The sequence below is a fragment of the Stegostoma tigrinum genome, chromosome 3, assembly GCF_030684315.1.
Source record: "Stegostoma tigrinum isolate sSteTig4 chromosome 3, sSteTig4.hap1, whole genome shotgun sequence".
Classification (NCBI taxonomy): Eukaryota; Metazoa; Chordata; class Chondrichthyes; order Orectolobiformes; family Stegostomatidae; genus Stegostoma; species Stegostoma tigrinum.
Genome location: NC_081356.1, coordinates 11,289,833 through 11,317,135, shown reverse-complemented (window position 1 = coordinate 11,317,135; position 27,303 = coordinate 11,289,833). Strand labels below are relative to the sequence as shown.

Here is a 27,303-nt window from a genome sequence, read left to right as displayed (position 1 = left end):
GGAGCTTCATTTCTGTACTATGAGGAAAAAAAAACTCTATTCTCCTTCCCTTACATTGTCTTAATCCTGAGATTAAATAAGAAGTTCTCACAGATATTACAGATGTACAACATTTAACAATTTCCAGAGAAGATAAATAAATTTTTTTTACCTATCCTTGATCTGCTTGGCAGCCTTGGAGTGAAAGAGGAAGAGGAAAAGAGGATGTTAGTCCCGCTCATGCAAGTTGACTGAAACATCATGCTGAAGGCGAAAGTGAAAGTACAAGAGAAATCTATAAAATTTTTCAAGAAAACCAAGACATTGCATTTTAAAGAAAAAATGCCAAGAGTACTGTGATCTACTTTAATTTACAAGCTGTAAAGAGATTACAGAATCACATGTTCGCTGCAGCAGTTAGTAGGTTAGTGCTGCAGTAGCCAAAATATTTGACAATCATGCTTAAGCACAACACACTTTATCTAGTTACTCAAACGACACAGCAACCTTTGGAAAAGGTGAATTGGGGCTAATAATTAAAACAATGATGTGCCATTAGTACAGAGATGCATTCCTAGTGGATAATGGAGCACAACTCAGTCCTTTCAATTAAATATCACTTAATTTGAATAACTAGATGGTTAAAAATTTTAGTGCAAAATGAAAATAAATCAAACACAATTTTACAATATTCTATTAGCCCACAATGGGCACTTAAAGCCAAGAAATTAAGTAGTAGGTCCTTCAGTTTTGGGCTCAATCACTTACCAAATTTGTTTACACACCAATTATACAGTTATATCTGGAGTGGCATAATCCAATTCTTTTAACTCCCAAAAGCATTTTTAATACAACAAAATGATTGCATACACTAATTTGCATCAAAGTTACTCTCAGCATGTATTTACTACTACTGACAAATGTTAGAATTGATTTTGAATCCCGCATCCAAGGACACAGCAAGGATACACCTATGCATCTCCAGCATGCTTTGTGAATGTCTCAAACAGCAAATAACATGATGCTCAGCATTTTCTGGAACATCAAGGCAGTAGATTTTAAAATGCAGAAAAGATCAAAGTTATCAAAGGTTAATTTCTGTTACTCTCACTGAACAAATATTTGAAGTTCCATTGCTTTAGTTGTTTTGGTTCTAAAATTAACTGTTCATATTCAATGACGGGCCTTTGGATTGCACAACTGGGGATGTAGTACAATCCAATAAACTACAAGGATTCCTGATGTTAGTAACTGTGCTGTATGAAAAGACTTGAGGGGCAGAGAAAGCTTGTAACATCAGTGAAAACAGGCTGTCCATAATCGCACAGTAGTAAGGATCATTTGCCAGGCAAAAGAACTGCAAACCCACAGAAGAAACAAATATTGTATACACTGTATTCTTCAGTAGTACACTTTAGAAGCAAATACCTTTTGGGTAACAACTGCACAAGAATCTATATAAATGAAGGTCAAAACTGGCTTCATTTATCTGTGCTCTTTTGTGTTGTACATTATAAAGACAGGTTTTTTTTTGTAGTTTTGATTGTGGACTGAAATAGGGAAAGAACAATTTTAAAAACCAAGGATTGTGGAGGAATTTCTGCAGTTTGTGGAAACAAAGTAACCTGATAATCATTGTACATTCTGGCTGTGTACAAATGGAGATTCAGCCAGGAACAAATAGCTGCTTGATCTTGGAACTAGCAATGACTATGGCCTTCTGCTTGCCAATAATTATATGACTGATTGACTCCCAGGAAGCTTGGTCTCCAAACACGATGGGTGAGAAGTCATCAGATCTCTCCAAGTTCAGGAGCTGTTTGCTGCAGTAAATACCTCTGAAAGCCTGAAGAAAACCAGTTTACCTTTTTCCTCCAACAGTTGCTGTAACCAATGACTTTTGATTGATTAATCAGGGACCCTTATAAGTGTTACCCAGTCACCCTGTACCTCTTACAAACAAGAGGCAGCATCCAGAGAAGGAAAACCAAGAAGCTATTTTCTAATCAGCACAAGAAATATCTGAGGAAACCCTGTAGGACAGGATGACTGAACTGCCTTCCCAGTTCTTCCCTCTACTCACTATATCCTTTCTTGCCAAACCCACATTTCTGTTTTGTACACGCGCGTGTGTCTTCATCGTTTCTGAATAGATTAAGTTCTGATGCTCTTAAGGTTGGCCACTTTAGATCACCTACACATAACTATACTTGTATAAAGTGCAACACTTAATCAGTGCTGGCAAAAAAAGTGGGGAATCTTGTATCAATCTTCCCAGACCAATTCTTACAAAGTAGTGCCAGAGTTAGAACATAAACTTCTTGTTTATTCAATTCAAAACCGGATTAATGATCGTAACTGCATGTGCACATGAAGGTAAGTGGAGAAGCTTAATGATTAAAAGCTGATCATTTTAACTACACAAAAACTGAACAAGACACAATCCCAAAAAAAGTAAAGTATTCAGAAGATTTTAGTGAATCCTTGCAGAAGTGGAGAGAGGAAACTCATTTGGAAAAACTGCAAGAATCAAGGAGGAGAAAGAAATTCACATCAACAGGTTTTGATGTTTTTTTGACCGACCTGATCTTCAAGCCAGACACTTATTTCAGATATTATTCAAATATTGTTACAAGATCTTGTAACATTCTTCTGGAAGAACAGACAGGACCTACAATTTTTTTTTGAGTAAACATTCAATCCTGTAACAACACAGCACTTTCTCACTACTGAACTAAAGTGGTACATGAAATTAAATGCAATACCGTAAGAGTGTAATTTTAATGTAAAAAGAATACAAATACCAGCTAGCATACATTGGAACTATATTCAAAATATATTTTCCCCTGTGAAAAAAAAATTGTTGTTTCACCATGACTCCAGTACAAAAAAAATTGCACATGACAGCACGCACCTCCTATGTAGATGCACAATTTAAAAGCATGATGTCATCCCCTTCACTTTCCTGGATGGGTACAGTCCCAAACACCAGAAATAATCGTATGGCATGGCTGCAATACGCACTGCAGAAACTTGTCAAGCAATCTTCAACACCACTCCCAAATCTGCAACTTCACGAAGTACAAAATTGCAGGTGAATGGAAACACTTACCTCCAAGTTCCCCTATAAGTACGACACAATCCCGATTTAGACAGATAGCACATGGGTTCAATTCCTGGAACTCCTTATGCTCAAATCTTCACAAGGACTGCAACAGCTGACTACTACTTTCAAGGGAAGCTAGGGATGATAAATATTAGCTTTGCCAGTGATATGTGGTCATGGAAATGCTTTAAAATAGCGATAATTTAGGGAGCTCCTTTGACTGTATTTTTAAAACCTCTGCCATCTTGAAGGACAAGACAACCAGATATAGAGAACCACATTCCAATTTCACTCCAAAACACACCATCCTGACTTAGAACTACATCACAGTTCTTTCACTATTTCTGGCTTAAAATGCTGGTTGGCCCTTCCTGGCAGCACTGTGGATGCATCCACACCACAAAAGAAATCTGCAGTGGTTCAGATAAGCAGCTTACCGTTAAGCTGCTCCAGAACAATAACAGGTAGGCAATAAATATGGGTCTAACCACAGATATCCACATAACAAATAATAAAGATCCTGCAAATATAACTTGTCCACAGTAATGCACATCTACTGCAATTTAAATATTTCCTAGTTTGGAGTTGGAGCCTAGTATCTTATACATATTGTTGGTAACAATTTAAATATGAAGAGAGATCGAGGCTGAACTAATTTAGTCACAGAAGCTATAAGGATATCTACATAAACTCCAAAAGGTACCCACTTCAGGCTTATATGATAGACAATCAATAAAAGTGTGACTGGGATTTTTAAATCTCCAATAAGAAACTACTCAAAACATAGTATAGGTGTACTTTAATCTTCAAATTTAATCAAATCTTCCACAGGCAAAATCCATCAGGAACACACAGACACTTTAGAATTGTGTTCCACTGTCACCCAATTACACTTTTGCCTTGCAACAAAAACAGAAGTTGCTGGAAATCCTCCACCGATTTGGCAGCATCTGTGAAAAAAAAAATCAAAGTTAATGGTTCAGGTCCAGTGACCCTTTCTCAGAACTGATGGCAGTTGAGAAAACATCGGTTGTCACCAAGATTATTTACTCCCTTCCCATTTTCTGCATATAAACCAACATTTTCCAGGTAGCAGTTCTGGCGAAGGGTCACTGGATCCGAAACATTAACTCTGATTTTCTTTCCACAGATGCTGACAGACCTGTTGAGCTTTTCCAGCAACTTCTGCTTATGTTACTATTTTCAGCATCTGCAGTTCTTTCTGTTAAGATTTTCTCCTTGGTTGCAAACGTCTTGAATACTTCAATGGAGGAGAAAAATAACAGAGATTGTAAATACATCGTACATGCCCCAAAAGTCTCTAATACCTTTTGGCCAAAGAAGCACACCTCCAGTGCAAGCGAGATGGACTGGAAAGGAGCTTTACTAAAGACTTTAGATAATGATTTCACCTATTGCATGCGATTTATCATGTACAATCCTGAAAGGAACATCTTAAACAATGAATGGTAATGCCAGCTCCTCCTCATACATTAATAAACCTAATGTTCCAAATCTAATTCTAACAAAACCACTTTATTCCAATGTTTTGACTTTCAGAAATTTTCTGTACAATCAAAGTACAACTTCAAATCACTTCTCACTTCATATGTGAGCTGACAGCTAACAGAGGAGCTCCATGGTCTGCTACCATAAGTTTTTTTTAAGGCAACTTATCAAATTTTAGTCCAGGGCACCGATGGCCCAAGTATTTTATGCCTGCATCGGAAACAAGTCAAACATCAACTGGAGATGGTTGTAGTCTGCCACTGGAAGAAATTCTCACTTCTCTGCTTTATAGCTTCTAAGCAGTGAAGCCTATTAAGATTACGCCATCAGAAAGAAGGGTACTGACCTGAAACGTCAACTTTCCTGCTCCTCTGAAGCTGCCTGGCCAGCTGTGCTCCTCCAGCTCCGCACTGTTGCCAAACATTTATTACAGCTAAGCTTTAGCTGGTAACAAATGTTTGGCAACATCCCAGAATTTAGTTGCAAGATAAATGTGAAATATACACATATGCATATTATTTTGGTACCCATGTCTCTACATGCAATGATATAGGAGCTGCATTTTACATTCATGTCCACATGCCGCAGTTGAGCCTTGCATTATTCAGAATTTGGGAACATGCTCTAGTACTTTGCTTACAATTATTGATTATCAGGAGTACTTCCTTGTGAAGCTCCTTCCTCCTTAGTTCATGGAGGAATACAGCCTTAAGTCTCTAATTTTCCAAATTCACATGAGATTGGAACAGTGTGATAACTGCACTCCCCACAGTGCAGTAAGTTAGTCCAACACTGATCTAAACAGCAGTTACCGTTCAAAAGGACAAAGTGGAAATTTATCAGCTGCACCTCATTGGAAGTGTACTTCTAAAATAATGACATCATCTGAAGTTTTTACGTGATTTTGCTGCATCTTATTGGTCATTTTTGCTAATCGCAATCTTCCATTCTTGTTTAAAAATACCACTTCAAAAGATTTTCAAAACTAACTCTTCTCTTAAAAGAACCACTTCCATGCAAAGCCAAAAATCATACCTTAGCAAAAGCTTCAGGGTCATTGGTGCTTAGCGTCCGATTTGCATAGTCCAGTAGTTCCTCTGAACTTTCTAAAGCATTGGTGCATATGGTCAACTGGTTCTGAGGATATCAAAAATTTAGCACAAGTTTTCCATGTGTCAATGTAATTACATATCACAAATTGCATTTTCACACTCGATTGTTTTAAAACAAACAAATTGCAAATTGAAGGATGCTATTCATTGATCCATTCAAATTAAATTTGTAAGAATCAAAATTTCAACAGAATACAAAACAAACTTACAAGAGAATAAAGTATTTAAATTGTAGCAGCTCCAACTTTCCCTCATTTCAGTTTCACAAAAGTAGACATATTTTGGGTTATCTATTCACTCAGCGCAGAAAAACAAATTACCCTATAATGCTTATCTCCACAGCAACCAAATAAGGGGGTTACCAGGTCATGTTTTCAGCCATGAAAGGTAACGGTTAGTTAAAAAGTTTCAAATCACAAAACTTCCATTATGCTCTGTACTAAAAACAAGAAAAATCGCAACAACCAATGTAGTTTTTTCAAAGAATTCAACGAATATGGTCTCAATCCCACCAGCAAGATCTCAACTGCAGACCATTTACTCCTATTTCTTACCAAGGGAATGGTGTTCAATCTTTGAATGGTATTTAGCCAACACAAATTAAAAAAGATCTGATGGAAAGCCCTAACTGAATCTGGCGGCAAGACTAAGTCCAATATTGTCAGTGCTGGTTGGGATACAATTCCAAAGATAAACCAATTTAAATCAGGGCTTTATGCAGAAGGAAAATTTGCACAATTTGCTTAAGAATTACACAGGGTATAATAATTAATCTCAAAATAACCCATTTTATGAAAATAATACTTGACCACCAAAATTAAAATTTCACAAGTTTTTCTGTTCGACCACTCATTTTCTACTTAATAAAAGGTAAGAGCGCATGGTGTTGAGGGTGGCATATTAGCAAGGATAAAGGGTTACGAACTAATAGAAGACAGCTGGGATAAGTAGTACACCTTCAGGAATGGCAACCTGTAACACATGGTGCCACAAAAAGACAGTACTGGGGTGGGGGGGCATAATTATTTACAAGGTTTATTGATGATTGGATAAGGAAAGTGATCGTACTAAAGCCAAGTTTTGGATGATCGAGAAATAGGTGAGACAAGTGGCGACTCTGTAGAGAAATACAGACAGGTTAATCAAGTAAGGGAAAAACTTGGTAAATGATATAAAAATGTGGGAAAATGCAAGGTTTTGCACTTTTGCAGAAAGAATAGAGCTGCTGAATGTTATTCAAATGATGAAAGACTAAAGAGAGCAATGGAACACGGGGGCTTAGGAGTCCTTGTCCATGAATCTCAAAGCTACCACCCAAGCCCAGCAGATAAGGGAAGGTAAATGGAACTCTGGCCTTTATTTTAGTGGGAACGAATCACAAAAAGTAGGAAGTCTTACCAAAGCTATTTAATACCCTAGTTAAACCACACTTGGAAAACTGAACAAATTCAGTTCCTTTAACAAAGCAAAGATATACTTGCATCAGAGACAGAAAAGAAGTTTAACTAATTTGATACTGGGTAGGAAAGACTGGCTTGTAATAAGAATCAACCTTATTGAAACATACCAGTCATGTCTCTCTAAAGAGAGCAGCCGTACGGTCTGGTCAGACTATGGTGACTTTACTGACTTGGCATCCATTTACATATTCAGCACATTTGATTTTTCCAGAAATCTTCAAAGTAGACAATACTGCCACAAAGCATAGAATATGAAATGTTGCCACTTCAAACACTCTGAGTTGACACAGAAGTCAAAACCATATTAGAGATAATGGGAACTGCAGATGCTGGAAAATTCCAAGATAATAAAATGTGAGGCTGGATGAACACAGCGGGCCAAGCAGCATCTCAGGAGCACAAAAGCTGACGTTTCGGGCCTGGGCCCTTCATCAGAGAGAACCATATTACTTTGGAAACAATGAAATAATAACAAGTTGAGAGAAGATTTGTAGCCCAGGTTGAGTTTCTGGATGCAAGTTTGCTCACTGAGCTGGAAGGTTAGTTTTCAGACGTTTCGTCACCATTCTTGGTAACATCATCAGTGAGCCTCCGGTGAGGCTTCAGAAACGTCTGAAATCTAACCTTCCAGCTCAGTGAGCAAACTCACATCCACAATGAAATAATTAATGAAAAGCGTTCTCAAGATCTAAATCAGGAATTAATTCTCTTTGTTTTGAATTGAAATCAAGGTTGGAATTTTGGACAGCCAGAAAAATTCAGGTTTGGAATTATTAATTTGGTTTCCAATAAACACAAATACAGGGAAATTATTCTGGATATTCCCAGGGCAACAAAAAAACACAAGATGCAAAGTCAGTCTTGAAGAACTGCTTTTACCTGGAGTTCTTGGCTTTTGTAAGCTTGTTCTTGTTTGATTTTGTTCACCATGCTAGCTTTCATCTCGTCCAAGGTGGCCTGAAGAGCACCAAACTCTTCTTCCAAGTCAATCATCACTTTGGTGGTATTGACCTGCATGAAAGAAGTAAAAAAACACTGATTAGGACCTTAATCAAAACAGAGGTCACAAATCAATTTTTGGTATAAGTGAGTAAAACAAGCCTCAAATTCACTTATAAATTGTAGGTCTAAAAGCAAAAATGATAATTTGTTGTTTTAGCAGGCTTGGGTATGTACATATTGTCATGATAAATATGCAACTTGAAACTTAGACATTTGGTTGTAATTTACAAATAAAACTGCATCTGAGAAAAAAAAATCAATTAGTGCATTGGAAAAATGATAAGCTATTTGGAATTGTAAATAACTTGTACTGAGACAGAATAATTGTTTTGGCACTAAAGAATGAACTAGATGGATTAAGGACCACTGAACCAAGAAAATGTTGCTGCAATTAAGATCAACATCTTTAAAAACAGACAGCATTGATTTCAATGCTTAAAAAGTATTTACACAAATTGCTTCTTGAGAAGTTTGACTATTTCCCATGAAGGCATTCAACCAAATCAGCCTCAATTTTTCATAAATTATCCCGTCAATGCTTTTTTTTTCTAAAAAAAATGTTTCAGAAAAAACACACCTCATGCCAACTTCCCTCAAATAAACTCATTGTCAATACATATGAACTTGAAATGGTATTTGAATGACAAGATACTTGGAATACTTTAAAGAAACTGATATGCTGCAGAATTAATAAATGATGCAAGGCATCCTCAGAACAATAAATTTTCTGTATGTTTTATTTCGCAATGCAACTTTTATTACTGGCCCAATGACCATTTTGTAAATTCTTAAAACGGTAAATGACAGTGGGGGAAAAAACTAAACCCTGTACTGCTGACAAATCATTGTGCAGTTAATCACTTGTGCATAAATCTTTTTAAGTAACACTGACACTACACATCTATTTCCATTAAAATCAGAGAAAATTAATTTCTTAATCCAATTTGAAATTAATCCCAACTAGAAATAATCAAAAAATAATTAATTGGTACAAAACCCTGCTATTTAGCGTACTTATGTTTAAAATTAATTTGATCCCGAAAAGATTAATGTCCCTTATACGATTAGATACCCCACCTCTCAAAAATTCAACCAAATACACCTAGATGCTGCACTTACTTGACATCCAAAACATTTTTACAACTGAAAACTCTGCTTTCAGACATTAGTAAATAATCAAAAACACTGGCATTCATGGCGTGATATTTCAATATCAATTTACAGTCCTGTACACCTGTCAACTAGAACTGTTAACAAGAAGTCAGCAACTTACCTGCAACTGAGACATATAAACCACTACTGCTTTTTTTTTAAATCTAAAGGAACTTGGAATCAGAAATCATTATAAATTTGTCCTGTTTCTTAGCAGTAGGAAAATACAAAGGACAAATACAAAAGGTATCTACTTTATTACAGAATTGGGCAGACAGATAACAAATGCCATGTTACACAGAGGGCAAAAACTATAGTGCATAATGTGCAAAATAAATAAAAATTAGCACAAGTCCCAAAGGGGTCAAGAAGTAATAGCAGAAATTATTATTCTTTCCAAACAAAAAGCTTTTAGTCTACACAGCAAGAGTCTCGGCATAAAGTTTGGACAAATTTGCCAGCCTTATTCAGTTTATCATGATGTTAAGAAAAAAAAACCACCTCTTAGAAGATTGATAAATAAATAAATGTATTGGTCAAAATGCCTTGAAGATTTGTAATGAATAAACGTGATGTCATAACAACAGAAAATTATTCAGTTCAAAATATTTGACCAGTCTTTGTAAGATATACAGTAATTCATGGGTTTCAGAATGACAGAATGGTGAAAAAAGTAATACATATAGATTTCAATACTGAGAAATATTAAATGAAGCACATTGGGAGGATGTGGAGAAGGTGGAAAGATTGTATGCTATTCAAGTGACAATTTTGAAAATATGGAGACACAATTGAAGCTCACACAAGAATTCTTAAGTGTGATGTGGTGAGGAAAAGAACATAAGAACAGAAACCCTTCTCGGCTTTTAACCACTATTTAGGTATCAGCTGGAATATGTAGACAATATTGGACACTGATTATTCGGGAAACGAGATGAGCAAATCATGAGAGCACTTGAATGCCAGACCAAAATAAAACGCAAATTTCAGATTCTGGAAGAAATGGGTAATAACAGCAATTTAAAGACTAGAGAGCAATTTTACAGCAAGTCAGAATACACTTCCATTTTGATGGAGTTAGGCCTCATTTCTATGTTATGAGCTGTTTCAGTAAACTGTATGAAGCTGTACCTGCTCAAACACTTATAGCAACAGCCAAAGGACTAGCTGCCAGTGTGGAAAATGGAAACAAGGGAATATTTAAATAATGACAGTAGATTACCCTCGTTTCTCAAGATGGAGCCAATTCACCAGCAGATGAATGAAGTGGCTATGTGGACACAAGTTACAATATAATTGTAGAAAACAAACGAGAATTGGCCTTGGCATTACCGCTTCCTGCAACAATTAAAATCAAAAAGTATTATTAAGAGATAAATCACCACTAATTGAATTGTAAAGATTTGGGTCTTTCAAGTGAGCTCCTTAGTAAAATCTACAAAAAAGGTGGTCTATTAAGTTCCTGAGGCACAGAGCAGTTTTCTTAGACTTGATTAAACAATTGGTTATGCATGGAAGAATGCATAATGTCATAGATATTAATATTATTGTATCAAAGATTGACAGTTTTTCAATTGGAGATTGTTAGGTCAGTATTAACTTAAGATATTGGTTTGTACTTTTGATGGGCAGGCAACCAACTCCAGCTAATGTACGGCTCAAAAGCAGAATCTGTTGGATTAGTTGATTGTATGCCCCTGAAAATCTCTGGGCATACAGTCTTCATGGAAGAAACAGAACATTCTACTGTGACAGAGAATACGCAAATTACGCCAAGTTTGAAGTGGTCCAGCTACCAGGCACAGAGTCAATACAATTGAAAGGTACAATACATAACAAGTCTTCACACAGAGTGGAGAAGTTGACACTATTTTCCTCAGATGGAAGGCTAAGATAGAGGTTTTAAAAGGTCATGTGGGGTGTGGACGGTGTAGATAGGAAGAAGCTGTTCCCACTCACAGGAGGACTTAGAAACCAAAGGATTTTAATATGTTTTTCAAAAGAAGCAAATGCAAGAGAACAATAAATGTTTTTCCACACAAGTAATTAGAGTCTGGAATGCACTACATGGAAGTGTAGAGGCAGCAGTTTCAATTGAAGCATTCAAGAGGACAATGGATGAATATTTAATAAAAATTACATGCAGGGTTACAGGGTAACAGCAAGAACTTGACAATAAGCCAAAATGCTCATACAACCAGTGCAGACACAATGGAGCAAACAGCCTCCGTATTGTAACAACTTGGAATCAAACTAAGCATAATACATTTTAATCCTTTGATCAATTCATTAGATAACTCTTTTAGATTATTTAGACATTCTGTCCCTAAACTGTTGATATGCTTCCCTGGATCATCAAGTGGTGAAGATTAAGGAATAAAGTACCTTGTGATCGGGAAAAATATTCATTATTCATTTGAGCTAGCTGGACTAAGCCATTTCAAAACAGGTTCTTACAATTCTAGTGAAATATTTATCTAGAATCAACCTGATCTGAGAAAAGCATAAAAAGAATCTTGACATGGAACATGACAAGTCATTAATTTCATGAAAATTAGTTGATCTGGAATTTACTCAGGAAATCTTTTCCCCAACATGATTACTATTCACATATGAACTCCTGAGGCACAATATAGATATTTTCAATCAACCTAGTCAGATGTCCTATGACAACTCTGGAGCAGGTGGGACCTGAATCCAGGTCTACTGGCTCAAAGTTAGTAAAACTACCACTACACCACAAGAACCCCCCAAAGTACACCGGATGATTTCTTACCAAGGTCCCATAGGTACATACAATCAACTGATTAGAACATGTTGCAACACATTCCTAGGCAGGTGGGACTTGAACCTGGGCCTTCTGATCCAGAGATATGGACATCTCTACTGAATCACAACAGCTGTTCCTCTAAATGACATTTCTCAACAGTTGTCAATAAAGTATTAATGATATCAAATGATAGGAACAGACAGGAAACGCAAATTGTCTTTAGAATTAGATTTTTTGTCACGTGTACTCAAGTACAGAAATATGAGTCATGCAGTCATACAGCATGGAAACAGACCCTTCGGCCCTACTAGTCCACGCCAATCATGTTCCCAAACTAAACTAGTCCCACCTGCCTGTGTTTGGCCCACATCCCTTCAAACCGTTCCTATTCAGGTACTCATCCAAATGTCTTTTAAACCTGCATCCACCATCTGAACGGATGCAGTTCATTCTACACGCTAACTACTGTGTGAAAATGTTGTCCCCCGCCATGTCCTTCTTAAATATTGCTCCCCAACCTTAAAAAAAATCCAAATACAGTGAAAAGTGTACAGTGTCACCAATCTTAGCACCTTCTTAGCTATATAGGTACCTCAGTACAAAACCTTATGAAAAAAGTAGAAAAATTAAAAAATGAAATTAAAAGTTTGACCGTTTTTCCTTGAGTGCTTTGCCATGCTGACTCTGCACTCCCCACAAGGGCTTGATCTCCACTGCTTCAGCCTGCTCTCACCACCACTGCAGATACAGGGGGTACCTCCCACACGAGGGTGGGGGGGCGGGCAGTGGTGGTGGTGTTGGACTTGCTCTTCCCTCATTAATGTTTGATTACTGACTGTCAAAGTCCCGATCCAGACATCCAGTCGCTGTAACATTCTGGACAGTGTCGAAGTCCTGATAAAGGCCCCAAGCCACTGCCATGCTCCAGACCCAACCAGTTACTCATCAGTGCTTAAAAAGCCTTAATTGGCAGGGATATGCTTGCAACTTCATCTGCAAATGTCTACTAAACAGACAATATGGGGACACACTGCCCTAACACATTGGTCACACTAAAAGCAAGACTCCTAAGGCCACTAGGAATCATGGTGGCCCACAAGCCCACAGCCACTTTACGACAAATATTTATAGGGATTAAAGACCACATTACCAAAACACGCAGAACCAACATAGTTTACAAGGTACCATGCAATGACTGCCTCAAACATTACATTAGACAGACAGAAGGAAACTAACCATCAGAATACATGAACATCAACTAGCAGCAAAATGGCACAACAAACTCTCCTTTGTATCAGTACACTTAGACAATGAAGTCCAGCCGTTTAACTGGACAAGGTAACCAAAAGTAGCCCAAGACAAACATAGACACGCACAGGAATTCCTACAGGCATGGTTCTCCACCCAAAATGCAATTAATAAACACAGGATTGGACCCCATATACAAACCCATACAGACCAAAACCGGAAATGACAGTACTCATGATAACACAAACAGTATGAATTCCAAGCAGAGTAGAATAATACTACTTCATCGGACGCTCCACTGATGTCACCTACCATGGTGACGAAATGTCTGAACAAGAACAAGCCAGCTCAGTGAGCAAGTCCACAACCTCACCAATTAGAACGGATAAGAGTCAAGATATCTGTGAAAAATAATCCAAGAATGCTGCCACATCCTACCGCAAGGCTTCCATGAGTGAAGTGACTTTTACAAGGTAGCATGATTGCAAATGGTATGGGACAAAGAAGTAAATTCTTTCATCCTACACTTCATTGACCCAACTAATTATGCATAGCAAGGAGAGGACAGTGTATTGGAGAGACAAAATTGCAGAGAAATTCAAAGGACTAGATTTCAGACACCAAAGCTTCTGTCTGACAACAGATATCAATACATGATGAACTCAGATGTGCGAGAACATTCATGTTATGAAGACAAAGTGGACAAAGACTTTTACCATTGGCCTTTGTAAATAGATAAAGTAGTGCACAACATTTTAACAGATAAACCAGACAAATGCTTTCTGCAGAATAAGAAAGTTTGTTCACAGTTTTACAGAAATTTTTAATGGGACACCATCGCTTAAAATAAACATGAAAACTTAAGTGTCAATCTCCTGTCTTTTTCCTGTAACCCCTCATTATTTAAAACGGAAACATTACCCAATGCTTTCTTGAATATCTTGACTGAACCTGCTTCCACCATAATTCCAGGCAGTGCATTCCAGAATCAAAGCATTTGCTACATACAAAAAAGTCTATGCGCACTTTTTATTGGTTTTTATGCAAGTCACCTTTCTTCATTCTTGGGATGTGGGCATCCTGGCCAGGGCAGCATTTATTGCCCATTGGGTGTTTAGGTGTCAACCACATCATTGTAGGCCTGAAGTCACAGGTAGGTAAAATCAGGTAAGGATAGCAGAGTTCCTGGCCTCAAGTACACTGATGAACCAAATGGGTTCTCACAACAATCAACAATAGTCATACTGTTGTCCTTAGGCTAACTCCAGATATTAATTAAATACATATTACACCATCTGACCTGGTGGGATTCAAACTCATGTCCCAGAATATTAGCCTAGTGTTTTGAATTACTAGTCAAGTGACATTACTGCTATGCCACAGCCTTCCATATCTAAGCTCCTCATTCTCAGTTTAAAAGCAAGGACAGTTTCTCCCTATCTGCCCTGTCCAGCCCTCATAATTATGAAAGCCACCATTAAGCCTCACACTAGTTTTCCTTCCAAAGGGGAAATCCCAACTTCTCCAATTTACCTTTGTAAAGGAAGTATTTCGTCACTGGAACAATTCTTGTACGCGTCTTCTGCACTCTCTCCGATATATTCACTCCTTCCTAAGGAGTGTGGAACCCAAAGCTATACACAATACTCTAGCTGAGATCTAACCAGCATTCTACAGAGGGTTCAGTACAATCACCCTGCTCCTGTGGTGTCCACTCCTATTAGTGAAGCTCAAGATACCATAACCCAGCTAATGTTCTGGGGACACTAGTTTGAATCCTGCCACAGAAGATAGTGGAATTTGAATTAAAAAAAACAAAAACATCTGGAATTAAGAATCTACTGATCACCATTAAATCATTTCCAATTGTCAAAAAAGCTCATCTGGCTCACGAATGTCCTTCAGGGAGGAAAATCTGCAATCCTCATCTGGTCTAGCCTACATGTGCCCAGAACCATAGCAATTTGTTTGACTCTCAACTGCCCTCTGAAATGGCCTAGCAGGGCATTCAGTTGAATCAATCACTATGAAGTCTCAAAAATGAAACCGATAGACCACCTGGAGGCAAACTAGGCAGTGGAAAAAGACAGTAGTAGAAACAACCCTTTCTGCCCTGCAAAGTACTCCTAACTAACATCTTGGGACTATTGCCAAAATCTGGAGGACCAGTCTCACAGACTAGGTGAGCAACAGCCTGCCATAGTCACTCACATGGAACCATACTTTACAGGCAATATCCCAGATACCATCTTCACCACTCCCGGATATATCCTGTTCCACCAGCAGGACAGACCCAGCAGAGGGAGAGAGTTGCCCTGGGAATCCTGAACATTAATTCCCAGGCCCTTTGAAGTCTCACTATTTCAAGTTAAACATAGGCAAGGAAACCTCCTGATTGTCACATACTGCCCTCCCTCAGCTGATGAATCAGTACTCTTCAATGCTGAGCAACACCAAGTAACCACTGATGGTGGCCTGGCAGGGGTGCAGAATATACTCTGGTGGGGGATTTCAATGTCTACCACCATGAGTGGCTTAGCAACAATACCAATGACCAAGCTCGTGGGTTGTAAAGGATATAACTGCCAGATTCAGTCTAAGGCAGGTGGTGATGGATACAACAAGAGGAAAAAAAAAGACACACTTGACCTCATCCTTACCAATCTGCCAGCTACAGATGCATTTCTTCATGACTAATGGTAAGAATGACCACCAGAGTCCTTGAAGACAGGAAGTCCTGACTTCATCAAGAATACCATCTATCATGCTGTCTAGCATTATCACCATGCTAAATGGCACATGGCAACATCCTGACAAGAAATATTCAGCAATTTGTCTAGTTCATCTTCCACATGGGTAGATTTGCATAAAGTTGAACTGCAGGAACCAAATTCTAAACTACAATTAAACTGTAGACATGAACTGAAGAAAATAGGTTGAATGAATAAATACATGCATGTAATTTTAGAGAACAAAGTACACAAAAATACTACCTGAACATTTTTTAAAGTATGGTTCAACGTCTCAATAAAATTCTGTATTTCGTCATCTTTGTTTGCCAGTGTTGTGATAATTCTTTGCAACGCTTCCTGCAAGAGAAAAAAAGTATGTTAGACAAACAAAATTCAATATGTATTTGTTTTTGATGTAGGGCTGGAAGCTTTTCATGCAATGCCATCTATGCAAGGGTTAGGCAGACGTATGTAAAAAGCTTTTCAGAATGTTTTCAATTAAAACATTGACAGTTTTAACAACTAGAAGATTATGTGTGGCTTGTCCAAACGATCAAAATGAGAGTTTCATAAATTTTAAATGGTGAAATGAAACTACTCACCCATATTGTCTGTCAGGGAAATACAAGCTGCATCTATCTAGCAAGTCTTCTCAGAATTTTATATACGTCAAAAAAAAAAATGACCTTTCACTCTTAGGCTCCGAAATTACAGGCCCAATTCAGTCAGACTCTCATCTTAAGACAACCAATGAACTTTACAAACCGTCGCCAATACAATGATATCGTTCCTTAGCGAAGAGAGAAACGTGCCTTCCAAATTGCCACTTGCACTTGAATCCTGACTTTGCTCCTTGAACAAGTACAAAGTCCACCTGAACATCAACATTTGCAAGTTTCACAACTCAAGTCTGCATTTGAATTCTGATTATAAGTGAGTAACTTCACGTTACATCCAGAATCATAGGAGTGTAAGTTTGCTCGCTGAGCTGGAAGGTTAGTTTTCAGACGTTTCGTCACCATTCTAGGTAACAAAATCAGTGAACACCAGTGCTTCGTCAGAGGCCCTGTCCCGCTTTCTATTTATCTGTTTAGGTTTCCTTGGGTTGGTGATGTCATTTCCTGCGTTGGTGATGTCATTTCCTGTTCTTTTTCTCAGTGGGTGGTAGATTGGCTCCAAATCAATCTACCATCCCCTGAGAAAAAGAACAGGAAATGACATCACCAACACAGGAAACCTAAACAGATAAATAGAAAGTGGGACATGGCCTCTGACGAAGCACTGGTGTTCACTGATTTTGTTACCTAGAATGGTGACGAAACGTCTGGGAACAAACCGGCAAGCTCAGTGAATTCGCTTACATCTCAAACACAATAAAGACCCACTCTCTTGTGGACCGAGAGGAGGAGAATGCTATCTTGGAGGTGAAAGGAGGACGTCGGGTTGGCTGTGCACCCATGCAACCAGTGGATCTTAATGCTGGCTTCGGCCTAACGTTGGTTCAGGGGAGCAGCCAACCTGCAACGATGGCTGCGGCAAGTGCTCGTGCCCCAGGTCAGGGGGTCTGGAACACCATCCGTGTTTCTGTAAAGAAGGTGGACGAAGGTGCACCTGTGGACCGCACCTTCTTCGTGAAGAGGGTCCTGTTGGACTGTTGTGGATTCGCTGCTGCGGACATTTACTGCCTGCAGGATTTCCCCGGAGGATGTGTTTACGACGTGACCTTCAGGAGTTCCAAACTTTGCGAGCGCTTCCTGGAGGTTTTCAAGGAGAAAGGAGGTGAGGGCCCCCTCTCTGTATTGACCGCTGTCCCACTGTTTGTGATGCCAGCGCAGAGGAGCTGTATGGTGACTGTGCACATGTACAACCTGCATGTGCCAGCAGTTGATGTCCTGACCTTCCTCAGAAGGTATGTGAACGTGGAAGGGGACCTACCTGACATTGTGGACCCCTTTGGCATCTGGACGAGTAAGAGGCAGGTCAAGGTGACGCTGAGGATGGGCGCAGACGGGAATGTCACACACCCACCGTCCAGCTTCGCGATCGGTGGGAGCAGGGGCTACCTGACCTATGCAGGGCAACCTAAAGTCTGCCATGCCTGTGGTAGGTCAGGTCACATGGCGGCCGACTGCAAAGCCACCATCTGCACGAACTGCAGGGAGGAGGGACACCTTGCAAAGGATTGCCCACGAGAGAGAAGCTGCAACCTTTGCGGGGAAGCGGGCCACTTCTATAGGGCACGCCCGCGGCGGGGTACCACCTACGCCCAGGTCGCCGGCAGGGGAAATGCGGGGCCAGCCCCCCCGGAGGAGAGGAAGGCACCAGGGCCCAGAAAGGACCCCACTAATGTGCAGGAGGACCAGGCCGTGCAGGAGGGCCCAGCCCCGCAGGATGGGCCCGAGGCCAGCAAAGCACCCCTGCAGGCTCCGATTCCCCCCCGACAACCGGGAGCCAATGGAGGCGGCGACAGGCGACCCAGGGGGGTGGACAACAGTCCGGAAAGCGAGGAGGAAGGTGCGTCGACGGGCCCAGGAACCGCAACCATCAGGCGGGAAGAGGCAGCTACAGGGGGGCTATAAGAGCTCCTCTGACGGGGAGGATTCGGAGAGGGCCCACCCGAAGCAGAAGTTAAAGGTCTCGAGGGGGAAGGAAAGCAGCGCCCTGCTTCCAGGTGACGGGAGGTGTCCTGAGTCTCCCTCCGACACCCAGTCAAGTGCCGCTGGAGCACCGGAGGGCCCCCCGGAACTTCCAGGCGGGAAGGAGGAAACAGCGCTTCCCCAGCCTGACCCTCCTGCCTCCGCACCCCTGGCGGGGGGATGCCACCCGGAAGGCAGCACGGATGGTTTCCTGAGCCCGGAGAGCGTCCAGCAGTTAGCCCGGGCAATGGGCATGAAGGGACAGATGGAGGGGCTGGACCTTGGACTTGGGGAGGGTACTGCGGTCACTGCCCACAATGGGGCTACGAGTTGCGAGCATTAATGTGCGCAGCGTCAAGTCAACCGCGAGATGTATGTCCATGTTGGCCTACCTGACCACCATCAAGGCGGACCTCCTATTTCTGCAGGAGTGCGGGATACCGCACCTCGGCAGGTACGGGAAATGGTCCGGCGCCTGGACCTGTGGGCCTTCGATCTGGTCGGGGGGTAACGACTGTCGCTCCTAGGGCCTGGCTATTCTGCTGCGGGGGCGCGACTTCACCATCTCTCAAGTTCAGGAGGTGGTGGGGGGGGGGCGCCTCCTAGTGGCCGACATCACCTACAGAAATGCTCCCCCGAGGCTGATCAACGTGTACGCCCCAGCGGTACGGAGTGAGCGGTTGGCCGTCCTGCAGCGGCTTCCACCCCTGCTGGCTACGTCCAGGCCGGTTATCCTAGGCGGAGACTTCAACTGCATCATTGATGCAGATGGAAGATCCGGCGTGGGGACAGCGGGTGGGGGGAGTCAACTGGACATCACGTCCAGATTCCTGATGGGCACGGTGAAGGACGCCGAGCTGCTTGACGTCTTCAGCACCCCTGCAGACGGAGCGCAGCAGAGGTACACCTGGTCGCGGCCAGACGGGTCTATCCGCTCAAGGATAGACTTCCTGTTTGTGTCACGGGCGTTCTCGGTGAGGTCCACCGGCGTCGAGCCGGTGTTCTTCTCTGACCACTGCCTCCTGCTGGTTGACTGTCACTTACAGGACGACCAGCCGGCCGGCAAGGGGACGTGGAAGCTCAACACGACTCTGTTGACCCCAGAGAACGTCGAGGAGCTTAAGAGGGAGTACGCCGGTTGGAGAACCGTGAAACCCCTCTTTGAGTCTCCAGGCGACTGGTGGGAGACGGTGAAGGAGAACATCAAGAGGTTCTTTGTCCTCAAGGGTGTTCAGAAGGCAAGAGAGGCGGGGAAAGCTGTCGCGACTCCAGAAAAGGGTGCAGAACCTGCTCCTTCTGCAGTTGATGGGGGTCGATGTCACGGAGGACCTCCGCGAGGTGAGGGGCCAGCAAGCCTCGCTCTTCGCCGCGGAGGCCTCCAGGATAATCTTCTGGTCCAGGGTCCGCTCCGTGGAGCAGGACAAGACGTGCTCGCGTTTCTTCTTTCGGAAGGTGCACAAAGAGAGCTCTGTGCTTAGCCAGCTGAAGGAGGACGACGGCTCGGTGACGTCGTCACGGCCTGCCATTTTGAGGATCAGCAGATCCTTCTATGCCGGACTGTACGACACGAAGCCCACGGACAGCACGGCCTCAGAGTCGTTCCTGTCATCTATCACAGCGGTCTTAGACGACGGCACGAGGGAGTGGCTGGACCGGCCGATATCCCTGGACGAGCTGGCCAGAGCCCTCAAGTCCTTGCAGAGGAATAGGGCTCCCGGAAGCGACGGCTTACCGGTCGAGCTGTATTCCGCTCTGTGGGACCTGGTCGGCCAGGACCTGCTGGAGGTGTACGATAGTGTGCTTCGGGCAGGGGAAATGTGCAGGTCCATGAGGAAGGGCATCATCACCCTCATTTACAAGAGGAAGGGGGAAGAGGGAAGAAATTAAGAATTGGCGTCCCATTTCACTTTTGAACGTGGACTACAAAATCCTGGCCAAGGTCATTGCCAACCGGGTCAGGTCTGTCCTGGAGTCAGTGATTCACCCTGACCAAACCTGTGCTGTGCCGGGCAGGAAGATCACTGAGAGCCTCGCGCTCATCAGGGATACGATTGTCTACGTACAGGACAGGCGGGTGGACACCTGCCTCGTCAGCCTGGACCAGGAGAAGGCCTTCGACAGGGTCTCTCATGCTTACGTGAGGGACGTCCTCTCCAAATTGGGGTTCGGGGAGGGCATCCGCAATTGGATCCGGCTGCTCTACGCCAACATCGTTAGCGCAGTCTCGATCAATGGGTGGGAATCAGACAGTTTTCCTGTTAGATCTGGAGTCAGGCAGGGCTGCCCACTCTTTCCTGCCTTGTTCGTGTGCTGTGTGGAGCCCTTCGCCGCCTCCATCAGGAAGGACGTGAGCCTGAAGGGCGTGACTATCCCAGGCAGCGGAGGCCTTCAGGTCAAGACCTCCCTGTACATGGACGATGTCGCCATCTTCTGCACCGATCGTCGGTCGGTGAGTAGACTATTGGACATCTGCGGCCAGTTTGAACTGGCTTCGGGTGCCAAAGTCAATAGGGGTAAGAGCGAGGTCATGTTCTTCGGGAACTGGGACGACCGCTCCTTCATCCCCTTCACCGTCAGGACAGACTACCTGAAGGTGCTGGGTGTTTGGTTTGGTGGAGCTGGGGCACGCACTAAGACTTGGGAGGAGCGTATCGCCAAGTTGAAGCAGAAGCTGGGCAGGTGGACACTCCGGTCCCTCTCCATCGCGGCTAAGAACCTGGTCATCAGGTGCGAGGGGCTTTCGGTACTGTTGTATGTGGCGCAGGCCTGGCCTATTCCCCGGACCTGCGCCGCTGCGGTCACCCGGGCCATCTTCCACTTCATTTGGGGGTCGAGGATGGACCGGGTCCGCAGAGACACCATGTACAAAGACCTGGGAAATGGGGGAAAGGGCGTACCGAACGCCACCCTCGCCCTGACGGCTACCTTTGTGTGCGGCTGCATCAAGCTGTGCGTAGATCCTCAGTACGCAAACACCAAGTGTCACTACTTACTGAGGTTCTACCTGTCCCCGGTGTTGCGAAGGATGGGCCTGGCCTCGTTGCCGCGGAACGCTCCGAGTAGTTGGGCCGTTCCGTACCACCTGTCCTTCGTGGAGAAATTTTTGAAAGGGAACACCTTTGACCACAAGGCCGTCAGGCAGTGGTCAGCACGTAGTATCCTCGGGACCATTCGGGAAAAGGAGAGGGTGGATCCCGTCGTGTGGTTCCCCACGCAGACTGCCAAAGTCGTTTGGCAGAATGCCTCAATCGCCAGAACTTTCAAACAAGCACAAGGACATTGCTTGGCTGGCGGTGAGAGGGGCTCTGCCAGTGAGATCCTTTATGCATGCCCGGAATCTCTGCACCACCGCATGCTGCCCTCGAGGTGGCTAAGGGGGGGACGAGACTGTCGCTCACCTCCTTCTGGAGTGTGCCTATGCGCAGGAGGTCTGGAGGGGGATGCAGTGGTATTTGTCGAGGTTCGTCCCGAGCAGCTCCGTGACGCGGGACTCCGTGCTCTACGGGCTGTTTCTGGGGACGCACACCGAGACCAACATCAACTGCACCTGGAGGACCATCAATGCGGTGAAAGACACTCTTTGGTCTGCCCGCAACTTGCTGGTCTGCCAGCTGAAAGAACTGACCCCGACCGAGTGTTGCAGACTGGCGCACTCCAAGGTCCAGGACTACGTGCTGAGGGACGCGCTAAAGCTTGGGGCAGCCGCCGCCAAGGCGCGGTGGGGCAAGACTACCGTATGAGCCCCCTCGTCCAGAAAAGGGAGAAGAACCCTATCTGGTAACTGGGCCCAGCTGGCACCTTCCCCAACTGGTCAGGGGGCCAACTGGGACTGTGCGGGGTGACGACTGCCGGGGCGGTTTCTTTGCTTTGTTTTTTTTCCTTTAGTTGGTGTACGTACCCCCGGGTAACCCGGAGCGGCTTGCATGACTGGGTAGGTGTATAAATGTTTTATTTTTTGTACATCTTATGAATAAAGTATATTTTTTCAAATAAAAAAAAAGTGACGAAACATCTGAAAACTAAACTTCCAGCTCAGCGAGCAAACTTACATCCAGAACCTCAACCTGAGCTACAAATCTTCTCAAAACTCGCTAACACTCCTATGATCTTGATGCTTACCCACTTCATCTATTTATCCTCTTTCCAGCCACCTCAGTTTATGTTTTCACCTAGCCTCACTGTCAGCAAACTTAGAAAAAAGACTTGAGTAAGATAGCTAAGTTTTTGTCCAAGTCATTAATATAAATCATGAATAACAGATGCTACTATTGATTCTAATGGCACTCCACATGCATCAGCCTAGCAACATGAAAATGTCCTATTTTATCCTTACTCTTTGCCTACTGTCAGTCAATCAAGCACACATTTATCCATGCTTATTTCCAACATCATGAGGCATATCTTGAATATTAACCCTTTGTGTTGCACCTTACATGCATCAACCACTCTGTTTAAAATGAAAAAATGGTTTAAGGTAAAGCTCCTAATCAACCATGCAAATAATAAAATGTGAGGCTGGATGCACACAGCAGGCCAAGCAGCTCCTGAGATGCTGCTTGGCCTGCTGTGTTCATCCAGCCTCACATTTTATTATCTTGGAATCTCCAGCATCTGCAGTTCCCATTATCTCTAATCAACCATGCACTTCATTTGGCCTTTTGATTATTTGCTTTTCACTGAATTATTAAAATATTTACCAAATCACTCCCTGCGTTCTGGCATTTAAAACGACAGAGGGGTCAAGTCAACCTCCACAGGGCAAGTCAGGCAACAGAGAGAACAGAGAAGTCTTAACAGAAAAGCATCAAGTGCAAAAACATTCTACAACAAATAAGCTCAACACATTGACACATGTAACTACAATTCATTTGTTTTAATCACAGCTTTGTGACCACAGACTCTGTCTCAATCATCGTTCTCAGTGAATTGCTAGGGATATTAGACAGATGTTTAAAAACTTATATTACTCAGTTGTATTGTAATTTTCCAAAGTATGTTTAAAAACAGAGCTAAAACAAACAGTCTTCTACGTATGATACACAAAACTAACATTCTCTCATCAATGAATACTCACTGGTCACCCTTACATGCAGTTTCACACCATTTAATTTTTCCACTTTTAAGTGGTTTTTCTTATGGGCATGCTAGTTGAGACTAAGATTGAAGAGACGCTAATGGCTAGATTACAGGTGTGGACAGGTTTCACTCACAAAAAAAAAACCAACGTTGGCATTGCCAGTCTCACTCACCTTAATCTTTTCAGTTCGACTAGCCCCAACCCTAATGATTTTCACAAGCCCAATGTAAAAAATGGGATAGATTGTTGAAAATGTCATAAGTGCCAGGGACACCCACACCAATTGTCAAGAGCCAAACAAATTTAATCCAGTCTAGATGAACAATCTGACAGTGGGTCCAATCATATCCTATGAATCTTAAAAGGCAAGCTCTTCACTACCAAATTACACTCTTGCCAGTATCAAATGCAGAGTATAGATTTGTCAGTCTGCCAATCCATTAACCTTGTAAATGCGCTCATCACTGTCGGTTGAATCAGACAGTAGTCATTCCATTTTTGGCTCAGACTACATATAGATTAGGCTTTCATACAGGTCTTTAAAAAGACAGCTCAAATGTTGAGACAAAGTTCAGTTTCTTTCAATCCTGATGTTCCATGATATCAAAATGGTCACTGCCACATGCTATTTAAATAGAGCTAATATTGCCTCAAGATGCGATTGCTGTTGAACAATAACTAAACAGGAACATAAATGTTATCACTCATTCAATAATTAGAAAACAATTGTAAAATTAACTACATCCAGAAATAGCAACAGCATTTCCCATGCAAGTAACTTTACAGGCCAAAAATGCAAATATTTACAAATAAATACTTATGGTACTGAAGGATACAATGTAAACCTACACTGCTACAAACGGATTGCAACTCAGCCACCACCCTACAATAGTTACACTATTGATCTCACTACAAGTGATATTCTGTGGACCAATGACTGCCAAAGCCACTACGGATAGATGGAGATTGCTTACACATTAGAGTGATACAGCATTTTCATTCCGCTGCAGCAAGCTGCTGGGAAGACAATAACCAAACTCACCCCACTCCCTTTCCAAACCTGAACACAAACAGGTCAAAGATCCTCAGGGTAAATAAAGACAAGGGATGAAAATAAAACCTAGAGATTTAAACTAAACATATCACACAACTGATGCAAAACAGAAATTAACCCAAACGAATTAATCAGAAACTGAGGGGGAGGAGAGGAGAGTGCGCGGAGGTAGGGAAGGAGAGGGTGACGGCGGGGGGGGGGGAGAGGGTGACGGCGGGGGGGGGGAGAGAAGAGGGTGACGGCGGGGGGGGGAGAGAAGAGGGTGACGGCGGGGGGGGGAGAGAAGAGGGTGACGGCGGGGGGGGGGGAGAGAAGAGGGTGACGAGGGGGTGAGAGGAGAATGGGACAGGGATGGCGGGGGAACGAGCAGAGGGAATGACGACAGTTGTGGGGGGGGGGAAAGAAGGTGACGGGAAGGACAGGAGAGGGTGACGGAGAGCGAGTGGGAGAGGAGGCAGGGAGTGGGACTGGTGGGGGAAGTGGGGTGGGGGTATGGGAGAAAGAGGGAGGGATTAGGCCGCCCATGTTCAGCGATAACCAGCACCTGATCCTGCCCGTGGATGGGGATCCAGGAACGCTGGGAAAGAACAATTCTGATCAAGGGTGACCAAACTCGAAACGTTAAATCTGCCTTCTCCTGCCAGATCCGCTGCGTTTCCCTAGTAATTTCTGTTTCGGGAACGCAAAGGGTTCGTTCATGGACGACCTTAATTCTCTTGGGCCTAGGCACTTACCCGCTGTGAGTCCATCGGGTCGGTCAAGAGCGGCCTCCCGGGTCGCCGCTGCCCCTGGAAACAAGAGACACCTGGCGCCACCAGGATCCAGGGAACCAAACACACAGAGCCTAATGCGCAGGCGCATCAACCGACGATGCCAAGGTCGGTCGGCTTTCGGTCTGGGGGCGGGATAAGGTTGGAGGGGAGGGCGACGTGACGTCAGCCGCGTGCGTGTGCGCGCCTGACGCCGCGTGCTGTTGCCTTGGAGACATCAGCCATTGCTCTCGACGTCCAACCGCCCTGACCAGGATCAAGAGCGGAGGGGCGTTGAGATTGAGATGGAGGGAGCAGTCTCGCTTTCTTTCCGAGAACTGGTGGGATTTGAACGTTGAACTCAATCTCATCCCGTATGGTTTGGATGATATTAAGCAGCCGTCATGTGCTTACTGCGCATTTCGCGAAAAGAAACTCTGAAACAGTTCTGAAGGAGGGTCGCTGGACTCGAAATCTTAACTCTGCTTTCTCTCCCCGACACATGCTGCCCGACTTGCTGAATTTTTCCAGCAATTCCTGTTTCGTTTCAGATTTCCAGCATCTGATGTTCTTTACTTTATTATTTTTAAAAAAACTTGTGGATCATTCCATGCGATGAACCCTACTTGGCGATTTAAAAGCGGCGAATTTCGCGCTGCGTCTCCTCTTTTCATTTCTGCCACCTTTCCGCCTATTTCTTTCCTTTCTTATTTCTCTGATTGATCTTGATTTAATCTGTCGTCCTCCTCCGTCATTCCCCACTTTCTGTGTCAATATTTAGAGCCCATTCACTGGCCTAGATTTTGCAGTCAGCAGCAAAACCAACTGCACTTGCCCCCTACAGCAATCTTCCCACAAAGATGTACTGATGCCTGTGGCGTTGTTGTTTTCCCCTGTTTATTTGTAAATTAACACAGTACGCAAAGAAGGTCCAAGTGTGCAGCAGCAGTAATATCAGCAAACAGGTAAGCGGCAAATCACGTATTCAGAAACAACAAAGCAAAGTTAAAATAACTTAATATTCAACATTACAATAACCACCGTAATTATGATAGAAAATAAAACAAGAACAAACTTTATAAGCGTTTCAGAGATAGTAGGAACTGCCGATGCTGGAGAATCTAAGATAACAAGGTGTGGAGCTGGATGAACACAGCAGCATCAGAGGAGCCGGAAAGCTGACGTTTCGGGCCGAGGCTTTCCGGCTCCTCAGATGCCGCTTGGCCTGTTGGGTTCATCCAGCTCTACACCTTGTGATCTCAAACTTTATGTGACTTTTTTTAACTATCATGCAGAAATGTGACATTCCACAAATATGAAATTTGATTTAAAGATGTTTAGGGAGGGACCCAGGTTTGATTCCAACCTCGGGCGATTGTGTGACATTTGCACATGCTCCCCGCGCCTGCATGGGTTTCTGCCAGGTGCTCTGGTTTCCTCCCACGATCCAAAGATATGCATGCAAGTTAGGTGGATTGGCAGTGTCCATAATTCCCATAGTGTTCAGCGGTGTCAGAGTTAGCATTTCGGACCCGAAACATTAACTCTGATACTTTTCTTCACAGATGCTGCCAGACCTGCTGAGCTTTTCCAGCAACTTCTATTTTTGTTCCTGATTTGCAGCATCTTCAGTTCCTTGGATTTTTATTGTGTTCAGAGATGTGTAGGTTAGGAAATGCAGGATTACAGGGATAGGTCTCGGTGGGATGCCCTTTGG

At 43.2% G+C, this 27,303-nt stretch overlaps 1 protein-coding gene across 5 annotated transcripts in view; it reads right to left on the bottom strand.

The window, feature by feature from the left end:
* Window positions 1-25,724, bottom strand: part of fsd1l (fibronectin type III and SPRY domain containing 1-like) — a 54,764-nt gene extending 29,040 nt beyond the window's left edge. For 4 of the 5 annotated variants that reach the window (XM_048527137.1, XM_048527138.1, XM_048527139.1 and 1 more), the window contains exons 1-5: window positions 25,572-25,724; window positions 16,332-16,427; window positions 8,046-8,177; window positions 5,630-5,731; window positions 152-174 (exon numbers count right to left, since the gene is read on the bottom strand). In XM_048527137.1, the coding sequence (XP_048383094.1) occupies window positions 152-174; window positions 5,630-5,731; window positions 8,046-8,177; window positions 16,332-16,427; window positions 25,572-25,586 (368 nt within the window). In that variant the 5' untranslated portion in view covers window positions 25,587-25,724. Of the gene's footprint in view, window positions 1-151; window positions 175-5,629; window positions 5,732-8,045; window positions 8,178-16,331; window positions 16,428-24,825; window positions 24,910-25,571 lie in introns of those variants that run through there. The other variant, XM_059643065.1, reaches the window with a different exon arrangement.
* Window positions 25,725-27,303: the final 1,579 nt, after the last annotated feature.